The 15,731-nt window shown below is 41.0% G+C and overlaps 1 protein-coding gene across 2 annotated transcripts in view; it reads left to right on the forward strand.

Annotated features, from left to right (window-relative positions):
* PRXL2B (peroxiredoxin like 2B) overlaps positions 1–15,731 on the forward strand; it is an 85,415-nt gene that overhangs the window by 33,081 nt on the left and 36,603 nt on the right. For both annotated transcript variants that reach the window (XM_069239919.1, XM_069239920.1), the window contains exons 2-4: positions 629–833; positions 2,904–2,955; positions 11,547–11,610. In XM_069239919.1, coding sequence (XP_069096020.1) covers positions 629–833; positions 2,904–2,955; positions 11,547–11,610 — 321 coding nt within the window. The remainder of the gene's footprint in view (positions 1–628; positions 834–2,903; positions 2,956–11,546; positions 11,611–15,731) is intronic.

A 15,731-nucleotide genomic window follows, 5' to 3' on the forward strand; every position in this document is an offset into this window, starting at 1 on the left:
ATGTTTGAGCCAGGACAAAAACTGGATGACATAGTGAAGTTAGCCTCGTTGGTAATAGTCTGTGTTCTGGGCATGCACTTGTCATTTGTGTACATTAGCAAATCAATGCTTATCACCTTGTTCAAAAACCTCCTCCTATCAGCGGCTTGTTCAGAGTGGGGCAGTTCAGTAAGCCAAAGGTCAGACCAGACATACTCATTGTGAGAATGGGTGTGTTTAGTGTGACTGTTCAAGCTCAGATTTGGCTTACAGTAGAGTCCTCTGTTATATGCCTGTACCAAATGCATGTATATTTTTCCAATTTGACACCAGTGATAAATATTTTGATGTATCAGTTTGGTCCTTTGCTCTGTAATGCATCTTTGAGCTAAGGGGATGTTTTTATGGAAGAGTTGCCAAACTGCTGTGAGCTGCCTGTTATTAACTGCATATTAACCACTTAAGGGGTATGAAAAGGGCTGTATGAATACTAGTACAGTGTAGTTTATCAAGCTGTAGCTGATTGCTGTTGCATGTGTTGTAATAGAGCTGCTGGAGAAGGTGAAGCGTGTAGTGCTCTGTGATATACAAGTAGTTGTCGTACTAGCTCTAAACTGATGGGTACACCTTTCCTCTATTCATGTTCCAGACAGTGGAGTTGAAGACCCTGTGGCAGAACCAACCGAGTGTGCTGTTTTTTTTGCGGAGGTTTGGCTGTCAGATTTGTCGCTGGACAGCAAGCGAGATCAGTAAGCTGAAGGAAAGCTTTGACAGTCACAATGTCCTCCTGATCGGCATTGGGCCAGAAGAGGTTGGGTTGAAAGAATTCCTAGATGGAAATTATTTCAAAGGAGGTAATGAAACCGGAATACATAGATACCTCTGCAGCTGCTTCAATGTTCCTTTGAAAAGGGGATCGTCCTTTCACCATTTATTAGTATTTTACTCATGCGCAAACAGGCCATTTAAGCATGTTAACAAAATCACAATAAATAGTGCGCCTCACCCTCTGGAGGACTCCACCACTGTCCAATCGATTGACCTCAGGGGGCAAACATTAAATATTGTCACAAAGCACAAGCAGACATCATCACACAAGCAACCTTCTTGAATTCAAATTGTGTTGATTGTTAAGGATGTAGGTTTGAGTAAAGAGAAACATTTTTTTCCTCTGCATTGGATGGCATGTTTACATTTTGATTATTCTATTAATCTCAGTTTTTAGGCTAACTAAAGCAAATAAATGGGTCTTTCTTGCTGAAGCCATTCAGCTATTATAGCCTACTAAAGCTGGCTGCACCTGCCATTAAAGACCCACTCCAGTGTTAGCTAAGGGCCTTTAACAAGGGAGCGGGACTTTAATGCCGGTATAGCCCAGCTATGGGGGGGCTATATGGCTATTATAACATTGTGCCACTAGAGGGCAGAATGTTCTAATAGTTAAAACAAGGGCCTCAGCGGGGATTAAAATCATTTTGGGCTACATGAGGCCTTAGTTCACAGCAACAGCTGTGACCAACATTGGAGTGTTGCAGCTCCGGGCTTCTTCTGGCCATTAGAAGTCTGGAGCACTCCATTGTTGTCACTAGAGATCCCAACATTCCAATGATCTGATTTCTTAGCGCAATTCTGTGGTGAAACCACTGATTAAGGGCAGCAAGGGACTTTTGTAGTCTGCACATAACCATGAGCAAAGCTCTTGCAGTCCGTGAACATTATAATGTGTAACGAGATAATTTTTACCATGTTTTGTATTGTGATTTATTGAGTTTCATATTTCCATTCTGTACGTTTACATGCGATTGTTGTGTGACGTGCTGCTCTCTTTAGCCGTCTCTAAATACACACTCATTATTCCGAAAATGGTTTTTATTCTACCAAGAGTTTAAATAATCAAATGGCTGTTATGCAATCTGGTAAGGCCTTCATTTGACCTTTGTTTGCCCTTTGCACGAACCCTCTGCCCTGCTCATGTTGCAGGCATTTCAGCAACTGCAGACCACCCCAGGTTGTTTGGTTGTGATTTGTGAAGCATGATCAGCATTGCATCCGCTTTCCACCCAGGGGATGTTTGAGCTGATGTGTGTGGTATGTGACTAATACTGCTCCCTAAAACCAACCCCCCTTGCATGTTTTTGCTCTGTGTCCTGCTTTGTGTTGTAGACCGTAGCAGGACTTCAGTCTTTGCTACTGGGGTGACCATCTTGCAAAACGATGATCTTGCCACCATAATCGGTAAAGATGTGCTTGATCACCACTTGGTAGATGGTGGTTCTTTACACCCCACAGCAGGACCTGTTATGATCACAGTATTCTGGAGTACTCTGCTCCAGCCCTCGGTTTCCCTGTGCAGCTGCATAATGTCTGTCGCTGACGAGAAAGGTTCCAACGTTAGAGTCTTCTCCCAGCCCTTCTGCGGTCTGATAATTGCACCTGTACTAGGAAAGTGCAGTGATGCACAGAGATTAATTGATAACATCTCTTCGCTTTTAATCCCACGTTATGATGACTTCAGATAACCAAACAGCGCATACAATGCTTGAAGGGGCTAACGAGCAATTTAACCCTTTATACATTTAGCAAAGTATGGAAACCTTAATTTTCAATAAAATTGTTGTGTATTAGAGGGAAATGTCTTCAGAAAAATGTTGCAGTCTTCTTTATTTTTTTTAATTTATTTATTATTATTATTTTTTTGTTAGAGGTGGTGGACACAGGTAAACTCCTAACTCCGCTCCGCTGTATGATTGATAATGTTCATGTAGTGGATAATCGAAACACTGTTGTAAAGCGACCTTTCCAAACATACACCCTAGTTGAATTACATTATAAAAGTATCCAAAGTCTGACAGCCGCATGTTACAGACATGAAACACCGGGGAATGACTTTGGCATTGACCTTGCCTTATTCTGTTTTATTTCAGATATCTACATTGATGAGAAAAAGCAGTGCTACAAAGACCTGGGCTTCAAAAGGTCAGCAGTTTATAGAGTATGACAATCGGTTCCTTTGAAAAGCTGCAGCATTGACAGGCTTTAGGGCGGCAATAAATGTTTAGAATGTAGCATAAAAGCCAATGATGTGCAATATGTAACTAGCAAAGTTGCAAAACATTGCATCAGGAAGTTGAATGTGCCAATCACAGGGCGTCAACATTTCTGGAGCAGAATGGGGTGGAATGGGTCAAAGTGTTACTGATTATGAAATTCTTACGCAGAAGGCAACAACAAAATGCCTTTGATGCAGCGGCAGAACATGGAGCGTGCAGTCTTGTGCTTGAAGTGTGTGATACGTTGTCACAGGATGTGGGCGGATAACAGATCTCTGCCAATGTGAAAATCATTTTATTTGCTTCTGTTCCAGAGCCTCGGGATGCTTAACTGTTGTTTTGGAATAACATTTTTCGCATGCTAAATATTATATCTCTATCTCCCCTTATTCACACTTTCACTCGATTGTGCTGGTTTAAGTTCTGAGGCGTGTTAGGTAACATGGCTTAGATCCTTTAAAACCGGGATTGCAAAGTTGCTGAGTTGTGGCAATCTTTCTTATAACTTAATTACCAAGATCACGAAGACCAGATTGAATTTTTTTTAAAAACCTGTGCTGCCCTCCATTATGCTTGCAATAAAAAAAAAAATCGGGGGGGGGGGTAGGGGGAGTAGGTTGTTGTTGTTATTGAAGAATCCAAACTGTGCCTCAAAATCAACAAAAGTTAACCACTTCCAGCCAGATTTTGTTTGTGTGCATTTTTGTGCTACGTGGGAAATTTCTCATGAGTAAAAGATGTAACATATTTCCTATTTAGAAAAGGCACCTTCTATGGATTTTCACAACAGTATCTGTGTGTTTCTGGAGTGAGAAACTACTTAAAAATGTTTGTAATACTCCCTGACTTAAATACTTGCGGCTGCTTTAGAACAAATCTCTTACCTTGTAACAATCAACTAGCTGCCACATCTCTGTGTTTACAGTGGTCGAAAATTGACCATGTTAGTGTGTTTTCTACCATCCTAAATTCAGCTTTTGATTAGATAATTGTATTCACAGAATCGTGATTAAAAAATTATCATTTGCACCTGAAACTTACATAAATAGGAAAATAGTTAGTGAACTAGGCCCAAAACCATTATTAGTTTTATCGATAGGGCACAAAAGGGCCTCCTATTTTGAGTTCTGATAAATACAGTGTTACAGTTGTGCTCTTTGAACTATGTGATTGTAATGCCAGGAAGTTTGTGTGATTCAGCGTCTGTGTAACCTCGGGGCAAGAGTTTTGGTATTGGCATGGCACATAATGAATGTACAGGATCAACAGAACCTTTGACGAGGGTTAAAAATCAAGACCCACCTTTATGATAAATGCCCCTAAATGTCCCAATTGCATGTAGCCTCCAAAATATAGTTTTTTTTTTTTTTTTTTTTAATGGTGTTGGACTTTTTTGCTTATGCAGGGTCATCCCCAATCTTTTTGCCTCCTGCCTTCTATTGTTTCCTGACCGGTTGCTGTTGGCTTTTGAACTCTGAGCACTTTACCACTGCTAACCAGTACTAAAGTGCATATGCTCTCTGTGTAAATTGTATTGTTGATTGGTTTATCCATGATTGTCATATTTGATTTACTAGTAAGTCCCTAGTACAGTGCACTAGAGGTGGCCAGGGCCTGTAAATCAAATGCTACTAGTGGGCCTGCAGCACTGGTTGTGCCACCCACATAAGTAGCTCTGTAATCATGTCTCAGACCTGCCACTGCGGTGTCTGTGTGTGCAGCTTTTAACTGTAAATTCAATTTGGCAAGTGTACCCACTTACAAACCTTACCCTTTCTTACATGTCAGACACCCCTAAGGTAGGCCCTAGGGAGACCCAAGGGCAGGGTGCAGTATATGGTTAAGTTAGGACATATAGTGATGTGTTTTATATGTCCTGATAGTGAAATATTGCTAAATTCGTTTTTCACTGTTGCAAGGCCTGTCCCTCTCATAGGTTAATATGGGGGCTACCTTTAAATCTGATTAAAGTGTAGATTCCCTTTGTGAGCGGATGGACATGTGGAGTTTGGGGTCTCTGAGCTCACAATTTAAAAATACATCTTTTAGTAAAGTTGATTTTAAGATTGTGTGTTTGAAAATGCCACTTTTAGAAAGTGAGCATTTTCTTGCTTATACCATTTCTGTGACTCTGCCTGTTTGTGGATTCTCTATCTGGGTCAGTTTGACAGTTGGGCTGGTTGCACCTCACACTAGACAGTGACACAAAGGGAGCTGGGGTGTAGTCTGCATTTCCTGATGAGCCATCTGTGCTAGGAGGGAGGGGAGGAGTGGTCACTTACAACTGAAAGGGCTGTGCCTGTCCTCACACAATGCAGTCTCCGACCCCCTGGTGAGTGTCTGGGGCCTGGCCTAGGCAAGGCAGGATTTCACATTCAAAAGAGACATTACTTTGAAGTAGGCCTACTTCAAAGGAGAAATTGGGTATAAGAAGGGCACCCAAAACCAGAGACTTTAGAACAATTCTGGAAACAAGAGGAACCTCTGCCTGGAGAAGAGCTGAGGATGAAGAGCTGCCCTGCCCATGACTGTGCTTTGTGGAGCTATCCTGCAGTTGCTGCTTCTGCCAGAGTAAGAGGGCAAAGACTGGACTTTGTGTGCCTTCCATCTTGAGAAGAAATCTCCAAGGGCTTGATTTAGAGCTTGCCCTCCTGTTTGAAGTCTCAGAGAAGAGCAAAGACTACTCTCTGCCAGCACCTGGAGTCTCTGGAGAGACCCCTGCCCTGACAAGTAGTGCCCTATCCAGTCCCTGGGCCCTTGAAAGTAAAGCTGGTGGAAATTCAAGGAAATCGACTTCGGATGACTTTGGACCGATGCCGCTGCTGAATCCGGTGATGCCGCCTGCAACCGACTCTGTGATCTTCGCTGGAACGCGACGGCCTTCGCAGGCCCGACATCGCTGCAGCTCCGCCGAAGTCCGCGACTCCGTGGAAGTCGCGGCACCACACCATGACTGACTCCGCTCGAAGTGCGTGGATTCAACGTTTTGCACAGACGCTGCAATCCCTGACTTCGCGCTTCGGGTTGTTTTAACTCTTCACCAAAGGTACTGTATCTGGGGGTCTATGCGACTCTGTGTCCGGCGCCGCTGGTGTCGGATTGTTTGGAACGACTCCTTCACGACGCTGTGTTAACACCTCATCGAAGCATTTTGTGTTTCTAAGTGCTATTTTTTAGTTTAATCTTTAAAAATTCATAACTTGACTTGTGTATGTCGGATGTTTGTCGTTTTAGTCTTGTTTTGTTTAGGTAAATATTTCCTATTTTTCTAAGCTGTTGTTGTCATTTTGTAGTGTTTTCATTAAGTTACTGTGTGTGTTGGTACAAATACTTTACACATACCACTCTGAAGTTAAGCCTACTGCTCTGCCAAGCTACCAAGGGGGTAAGCAGGGGTTAGCTGAGGGTGACTCTCTTTTACCTTGACTAGAGTGAGGGTCCTTGCTTGAACAGGGGGTAACCTGACTGTCAACCAAAGACCCCATTTCTAACAGGTGTATAAATCTCTGTGAATGTATATCAGGCTCTATACAGGCCATGAAAAGTTGATGAACCGTATGAGAAGAGTATACGTGAACATAACATCCATTTGACATCTTTTATTATTTGGCAATGGTGAACATTCTTTCTATTTTACGGGGCTTATTTGTTTCCCTTAATAAAAGTGGTCATAACCAGTACTTCACTTAAGCAGGTAGTTGCTGGTGGCACCCACTGGCGACAATTTGTGGGGACTGGAACTTTTTTTTTTTTTCCCCCCTTCATCAGACTTTGACCCCTAGCAAGAGAGAGAAATTACAAAAGAGGGAAGGAATTAGGAAGGGAAATATGGAAAAATAGTGACAAAGAAAAGATGGGATGAAAATAAAACCCTGAAGGAATGGGATAAAGGGGCGGGGGGGGGGAAGTGTCTGGTGGTAGATGAAAGAGGCATGAGGTGGAATCAATGCAGCCTTGGTATACGACATCCAGACGTTTGATGGCTCCAGCCATGGGCTTCTGGGCAAGCGTTCGGCCCCGGCACTTATTCTGTTACAAATAAAGCACTGATTATAACCCTTAAATGCCCCATAGGATATGACTGGGTCATGCACACATGCACGGGAGGAGGCATTTTTCTGGTGTTATTCATTACAGACGCACCTCCACATTTCAACATACCTGGCAGACTGTTTGAGCTCTTTCTCATGATTAATCTGAATACCTCCTCAATCATTAACATCCATCAGCAGATGTATGATGTTGCTGGCACCACCATATTCTTAGACATCCACCCGACAGACTGATTTCTCATAGAGTCGACCAAAAACGCTAAGACAAACTCTCACATCACTCTAGTCAGGGAAACTCCTGAGGCAAACCAAAGATCTGTTGGAAATACATTTAACCAGCTCTTCAGTAAGTGGGCGGAGGTCCAGGGTTTAGTTTTAACAGTTTTTTTGAGGGGAGAACACAAGAATGGATCGGTTCGATTATGTTGCATCAAAAACAGTACAGTCAAAAGAATGTAATAAATCAGTCTGGTTTACAAACACACTTTATAACATGCAGGCACAAAGGATTCAGAGAAAAGGGAAGAGTGTAGCTCAAAGGTGATGACTATAAAATACCTGTAAGGTTAAGACAAAAGTGTCAAAAATAACAACGAAGAGTCTCTAGGATGAAAAACACATAATTTATCGGTTCCGAATGGCCAGAATGCAATCATTCAGAATTAAAAGTAGCGTTTTATCAAAAGCATCCATTAGAGGGCAGCAGCATACCAAGATTTTTTCTAAATGACCTCACCAAATTCTTTATATACACATGGGCACAACTGTGCAGCTGGGATGAAATCCATTGCATTGCTATATAAACTGTGACTCGTTAGTGTGGTGTTGGAGTCTGTTCACAACTAGGGCGCTGCGATAAAAGCACAACATTAAACTGAAGCCTCACGAGAGTTTAACTGCAGTTTCAGAGTCCTGGTCCATCTCAAATCTATCAAGCCCTTCCATAACCTACAGCCATGCCAGTGTCACACTGCTGGCAAGCAGGGAAAAGCAGAAGAAAGATCCCATTAATCGAGGAACTAATGCAGGGAGCAGATTGATGCAACTTTGGTGGAATCTGTGCATCTGCTCCTCTGGACGTAAGTTAAGGTCCCAGGTTGTAATTAAACTCAGTGGCACCCAACAATTCACTACATAGAAAATGAACACATGTATCCCCAATATGACCCCAAGCATGAAAGACACACTCTAAACTGCCCCAAACTAAATGTACTCTGACCAATAAACGTTGCTTCCGTACCTCTCAAATCTCGTTTCTGATGTAGTTTAAACCATGGGGGAGGAAGGTCATATTTTCGGCCACCACTCTTTACATCCTATGCTTCTTTGCGTCCATGGCAGGAATTCTCTGCAGTGCGGCCGGCCAGAGGATGGGTCCACATACTGGGGTTGGAGTCAGTAAGGATGGGGTTTCTCCCTGCAAGAATGATAGGGTCCAGACATTCTTAATGAATGTGATTAACCCTTTCTTGGCTAAAACCAAAGGTGTAAACTGCAATTTGTGTGTCTAGAGAGTTCATCTGTACGTTAAAATCGATTGACCTAAGCAAGCATTGCCTAAGCAGCTCAACTAACTTCTTGTATTTTTATGGAACAACAACATTTTATAACTTCTTAACATGATTTAGAAATACAATATCAAAGTTGGGCTTTACGGTGCAAATTACATATACCTACCAATCTGTATACAATCACCGTCACTGATTCTAGTTTATAAATGCAATTCAAAGAGGTTACATTACACTATAAGCATCCAACGAAGGTGTTGCAAGGCACAGAAACATCGCTGCTGGACAGAAATGCTATTTAATTTTCGGGCACTTTAAATGTTGCACACAAAAACAAGGCTATAGCATTTAAAAAGAAACCAATGTGACTTGGAAGTTGGATATCAAAATGTTTGAACATTTAGGAACCCCAAATCATGCTCCGTACAGTCCAACTCTATTGATGTAGAAGCATGCCCCCCTACCTCCTCACATTTTTTTTTATTTTTTTATAGAGAGACCCTTATCCCACTGAGATACCTTACCTGTTAATACATCTGGTCAATAGATGCAGCAGTAACAGAAAGGCCAGTGGACAAATATTCCTTATTGTGGAAATCTGAGGGCAACTAAAGGTGACCTATTCAAATATTGTACCTAGCTCAGCTTTTCATTCTTCAGAGATTCAAGAAATTAGTACTTCTGAGTTCATAATTTACAGCACTATTGAAGTGCACGATTTTGATAAAAATCTACCCTTCACATACTAAAGCTTTACACTATAAAAGACCAGCAGTACGTGTATCAATGGTGAAATCTGCACTCTGAGCCAGAAGTATACAGGACTTCTAAAGCTAGTGGACCATGGTGTTTATCCGGGCCGGTTTCAACGCCTGACTGAGATGCCTGAAGAGCCGATTGCTGTTGGTAGCTGCAGTCATTAAATAGACTGACACAGGGGCGTATTTACTATTATCAGTGTTTCAGCTTGCTACCATAAGAAACTGATTTATGTGCTGCGCCTAGAAGCTGGGCCCCTGGCATTTGTGAACATTAAACAGGTAAATAAATATGGACTTGCTGCAAACTGTTAAGCAGAGAGAATCTTGAGGGCTGACCAGCAGAAGCAGCCAGATCTGTACATCATATCTGTGCTTGCATGAGTCCTTGTAGGTCCCATGGAGTCAATGCCGTTCATATGCCCGTCGTGCTGTGTCACAGTGGATAATAAACTTCACTTGCTTGCTGTTATCCGATGACCAATCCATCCTAAAAGTAAAAAAATGCAGCTATAAGGTGAAAATACAAATATTGATATGATCGGTACAGAGATATTGACAGATCTTCTGTATCACCTCTCTACACACAGGAATCCCAGTAGAAGGACATCTCGGTGTAAAGACCCCCACAAAGCTCCTGTATTACCCCTTTGATTTGGCATACATCATTCTCCTGATGCACCTGTATATTGAACAGGAATCCTGTATCTCACCTTATAGACTTAAACAAGGCTTGCATAGAGCACTTCCATAATTACCTGCCTGTTGACTTGCATCCCAGTTCTGGCATGCATACACGGTGGTCGCTCTGCACCTCTACTCTGAACTGCACCACTCGACACTTTACCACCACTGAGATATCCACTGAACTTCCACCATGCACTGAGATTCTTCCAAGTTTTAATCCCATTAAAATGTCAGATTAAGCAAACCGCAGCAAATATCAATGTCTAACACACACTTTCCAGTTCGGTTAATATATAGTGCTCTTATGATCACTACTGCATTATTTGTATGGAACTTGCTTAGTTCAGGTGTCAGTGTTGGGTTAATAATTTGTATGTTGTACGTGGGTGAGTTTGTGTCTGTTTCTGCACGCCTGTCTGCCTGTGTGTAACCTGCTCGTTACAATTTCCCTCATCGTCAGATGGTTCAGGGTGGGTGCTGACACAGATATCTCTGTAATCTGGGCATACTATGCATGTTACAAATTTCCATCCTAGTAAAATAGTCCTGTGGTTTATCTTGCCGAGATCTGTGTTTCACAAAAGATCATACGTAGAATCTTTTCAGGACCTACTCACCCACTGGTAGCATTTCTCTCCTTTCGATAGTGAGTCATTCTGGAAAGACGCAGATCTTTGCAGGGGATGTTTTAATCCCCTGAACTATTTTACCAGTTGATACACCTAGCCAACACATACATCGGTTACAAGTAAGCCAGTGGGCAAATAAGCGCAAAGTGGAATCTTGAGAGCAACTCGAAGACTGCATGTTCACATATTCTGGTAGCCCGCTCAGATTTTCATCCTTTTCTACGGCTGATGGAATGAGGCCCATTGAGCCGAGCCAAAGCTACAGCTGTAATTTGTAGGGCTGTTTAACCTAATGACTTTTTTATTTTTTTTATTTTTTTTTAAACACAATCTGTACATTCACACATAGGATGTAGGGCCGGGGGTATTTACCAAACCTCGTAAATACAGCCACTGTGCGAATGGGGCATATCACATAGAGTGTGATGCCTACCACTCTGAATTCTGATTCTCTGGGCTAGTGCAGTTTTCAGGATTGTATGGCTCATGTGTGATCGAAGTCTAAAGCTATAGATTTTGAAAGGCGACTCCATTTGTATTTGAAAATGTTTATTCATCTCTCAGCGGAAGGCTTGTATCAACCATGCATGACTGGAGACTGTGACCTGCAGGTACCATAATCTTCTCTGCAGTTGGTGCGTGTGCCCAGTGGGCAATCTTAGTTTCTGCAGGGTTATCATAAGGTAAATTGACTGTTTTAATACGCACCAATCCGTGACAGAATAAATTCTCATGCTTTTACAAATTTTCAGTATGACGTAATTACATGTATGGAGAAGATTAAGACTGTAAATGGCCTGTCATTGGGCAACAACACTGAATCTTGCATGATGACTACTCCATTATCAGAATGTGCCCTAAGTTAATGTTTCTTCTGTTTTAGATACAATGCCCTGAATGTTGTTCCTGCCGCTTTGGGGAAGAAAGTTCGTGAAGTAGTTACCAAGGTATGTGAAGGACACAACTTCAAACCTTTGGAACTTGATTGGTCATATTTCATTAGAAAATACTGTGTGTATTTGATTCCATTGTTAACAAAGGAGAGCGTGGCTGCAGTGCAAAATGCTGAACTTTGGAAGAGCTGGGGTATAAAACTCACCCTGAAGAGCTAAGAGTTCGGGAAGGTTCCTCCAAATCATTAAAAAAAAAAAAAGTGTGATAAATGATAAGGTGCACTTTTAATAGAATGTGGCTAAAAAGCCATAGGTCTGAAGCGCTTTCTGAAACACCCCTGTGCTTTCATAAGTGTCAAGCAAGCCTGACGCTTCCCGTCGGCTTTTGGTGTATATGGTCCCCAAGAAACCTTTGGAGAAGGGTAAACATCAGTGTATTTTTCATTCTCAGTTTTGAGACTGCAGTTTCACAAGGCCAACCTTTTTCTCAAAAAGTTGATAGCAGTAGTTTTCCTTTTGCATTCATTTTTATGTATTTTTTATATTTAACCTTCAACCTCAGTCATAACTTATATGTTAGAAACTAATTGGAAAGGACATTAGTCTAAAATTAAGTCACACACATCTTCCAATATCGGGCCTCAGACAGCATACCCCTACAATATTTACACTCCTTTGCCTATTCCTCCTCCTTTTCCTCCTCTTCATCTTCTTTCTATTCCTCCTTATCCTTCCTCCTCTTCCTCATAGCACTCCTTCTTCCTCTTTCTTTTTCCTTCTTCTTCTATTGCCTCCTGTGTGCCAAGTGCTAGATTTTCTATAGTTTTGACCCACTGTTCACGTTGAGTCCGGGCTTTTAAAATGTTGCTGGAACTCTAGTCATTTACAAGACCCTCTTTGCATAAGACATTCAGGTTTGGGCATAGGACAGATGTGGGGACTCCTGCTCCAAATCTGTCACTGGTTCAACCTTAGGTACAACACTTCACTACTTCAGCTGCAGCTGTCGAGTTTCCAGGTACACAATAAAAATAAAATGTGTATCAGGAAAAAAAATCCATTACCTAAATACCTGCCACCTGAACAATCGGGATCTCACCCCAAGGAAGTTAGTTATTTCTTCAAAGATCTGGTGATGAATTCAGTGGTGATCATGGGGACTGGTCACCAGTGTCCGGTCAGGACATGGATTCCTTCAAGCCATTTTGGGAACCAACTGTTTTTGATCTTTCTGAAGAAAAGCTGTAGTAGTGAACCTGTTTCCACTATGGTGTCCTAGTGGTATCTAGAGGCGTCCAGCTTGGTGCTCTACCAATCACACTCAAGGTTTTCCTTTGGCAGAGCTGCCAACAGGCCCAGGGTAACCTACTGCAGTGAATTACTGTAATAGTTTCCATTGGGAATAAGGACTTAGGTCTAGCACTTAACCACCTATATCAGAAGGAACATATGGCCTTGACAGATGATTGAATGATTCTGGACTAAGATGGCCTCCTATCACCAGTGCAACTGATGTGAAGGTGATCTGTATTATGGTCCTTCTGATAATAAGAAGCTCCACATGGGCACTCTACAGTGGGGCTGGGATTTGTTTTACTGTCTTTGCGGACTTTGAAGCCAAGAGTCAGAGGTGTGAGTGCATCTGACCTTTTGACTACGCTTGGAATGATTCCACTAGAAGCTCCGCCTTTCAACGTCAATCGTTCCAACATAACCAATAAACAACCATTTCATCTGGAGTCAATAATCTTCACACACCATGACCCATTTGTCCATGAATAACCACACATTTATGGAAAAGTTAGAAAGTTTATTTCCCTATATTAACAATGCTAAAGTCATGTAAATTAGTCTCAACACCAAATGATAAACATACATGAATAAGACTGGTTGACCAAATCTTCTAAAGAATCTTAGTTTAACCAAAGCATTAACAATTGCGCATTCAAGAGTAACAGTACAAATTAATAGTAAGAATAACTGCACAATAGAAATAGCATACATCTAAATTCAATAGGTGAACAACATCAATTCTTTGTTACTTGCAAATTGTTTACATTTCCTGGACTCCCTGACTAGAATAGCATGTTTGGGCTTCATGCAAAACCATTTTAGTTAAAGTTAATTTGGAAAAATATCTAGCTATGGCTCTATCAAAATAGCATCTGGTACCTAGAAACAAAGAACAAAACCAGCATCAAGGACAATAACATTTTGTTATACCTCTCCTCAATAGGGATCAGCAAGCTGCGATTCTTCTTGTCAGTTGCACATCAGTTCGGTCAGCTTCAGCAACGGACAGTGAACGGTTCAGGGACTGGGACTCTAAATTATCTCAACTATTTAGGAAGCAATCCATAAGGGATCAACATTCAGCATTAGCAACTTAAGCAATAAAGTTAGTTACAAATGAAGTTATCAGGAACTTATTCAGCTCCTCAAACGGAACCACTACGGGGAAAATCAAAATATAAAGAAGCATCCCTCTTCTCTGTGCAGTCGGGCTAAGTTAGAATTTCCTAAAGAACTTCCCACTCTGTTATTGGTCAGAAAATCAGACGTTTACAGTTAAACCAATAGAAATAAAAACCCAAGTCTAGATATAACTAAACTATCTTTCACATGTCGATGATTGGCTCCTCTTCTCCTGCTCCCATCGTCAGACTCGTCAGGTAATCTTGTTGCGATTCGTACTCCAGTCAGTGCATCCATTGTTGGTGCCTGAGAACATCGCTGTCACACTCATTAAACTCTACAAAGTTGCAATATTTAATACAATACATTCTAGCAGGCAGTTTTCCTGAGAAAGTTAAAGACTTCTACTAAACGTTTGGTCAACACAGTTTGAACAATAGAGGCATTTAATCTCATCCGTGCATTTCCCACTATTTTATTAATCAATGCAACATAATATGAGGCTGTGCAGATTAGGCCCAAACCTCACTAATTTAAGGCCTATAAAGTTAAGCAAATACATAGCATATAATCATTATTATGACATATTACTACAATTTTCTTTATGCGTGTACTTTAACTAATAATAATATGCATTAACAAAAGCATTACGTATTTTATGGCGGTCACTCAAGTGGGCATGTTTTTCAAAACGCACATCTTTTTCTTTGTTAGCTTTTTTTAATGCAAATTCTTAACCCATAACAAATAAAATCATTATTAATAAATTCACCTTTCACAATCTCCCCTTCTGATGACTTAGTATGTCATCACACCTTACATCATTCCATACTAATTTTTGTTCACCTAAAATTTGCTTTCTTTGTAACTTATATTTCGGCTTTCCCTTTTCGAATTTTCTCTAAAGTATTTTTTCATTTTAATCAATTCCCTCTTCTGATCATTTTTCAATTTCTTCCTTTTTATCACATGATACAATTTATAAATTCTCAATTACACAAGTGATCAATATTACTTGTAATATTTTCAAAATGATCCCTTTCCCTAGGTTGCACAGCCAATTTCCCACAGAAGCAAAACCACTGCCAGCATTTTCCCAAAACTCCTGGTTCCTTTAGCTCTTTCAAATCAGCGGTATCATTAGTCAAATTGTTAATAAGGCTTCTAATTTCTTTACTATTGTTAGGTATATATGAGCATCAGTGTTGCAAGTTTAACATTTTACAAACTCTGCCCTTGTTTGCTAAAAGGATGTCTAATGAAAGGTGGTTCTGAAGATTCATAGATCTTACTGCAGCCTTTTCTGTCTGTATTAGGATCATGGCTCCTGAAAAAAATATCAGCATGTTAACCACCATAGTAGACAACTTTCTGGTTTTCAAAGAATTCAGAATAACTCCCAGTGAAGGGGTTATTGCTCCAAATATGTCTCCAACTATGCCAGAGTAAGATTCTCGCTTTTGTCCATCATTATGTAATTCAGTTATTGTAGGTACTTTATTCAGGTTCTCAAGTTGATAAATCCTTGAGAAAACTATCCCCAAGTAACACGTGCCATCCCATCCTTTTAGAAGACGGTAATACGCATTTGGTCCACAATGTAATAAACTCCCGGAACTGCTGTGTCTTGTCCATTTACTCTGAAACAAAAACACGTCTACATTCACTAGTTCTTACAAATAATGTGTCAGCTCTAGATTTAGGCCTATATATACAAAGCTTCCCTGTGTGCTGTGCATCTAAAGCTAATTTCACTTGTG

This window comes from Pleurodeles waltl, chromosome 6, assembly GCF_031143425.1.
Source record: "Pleurodeles waltl isolate 20211129_DDA chromosome 6, aPleWal1.hap1.20221129, whole genome shotgun sequence".
Taxonomy (NCBI): domain Eukaryota; kingdom Metazoa; phylum Chordata; class Amphibia; order Caudata; family Salamandridae; genus Pleurodeles; species Pleurodeles waltl.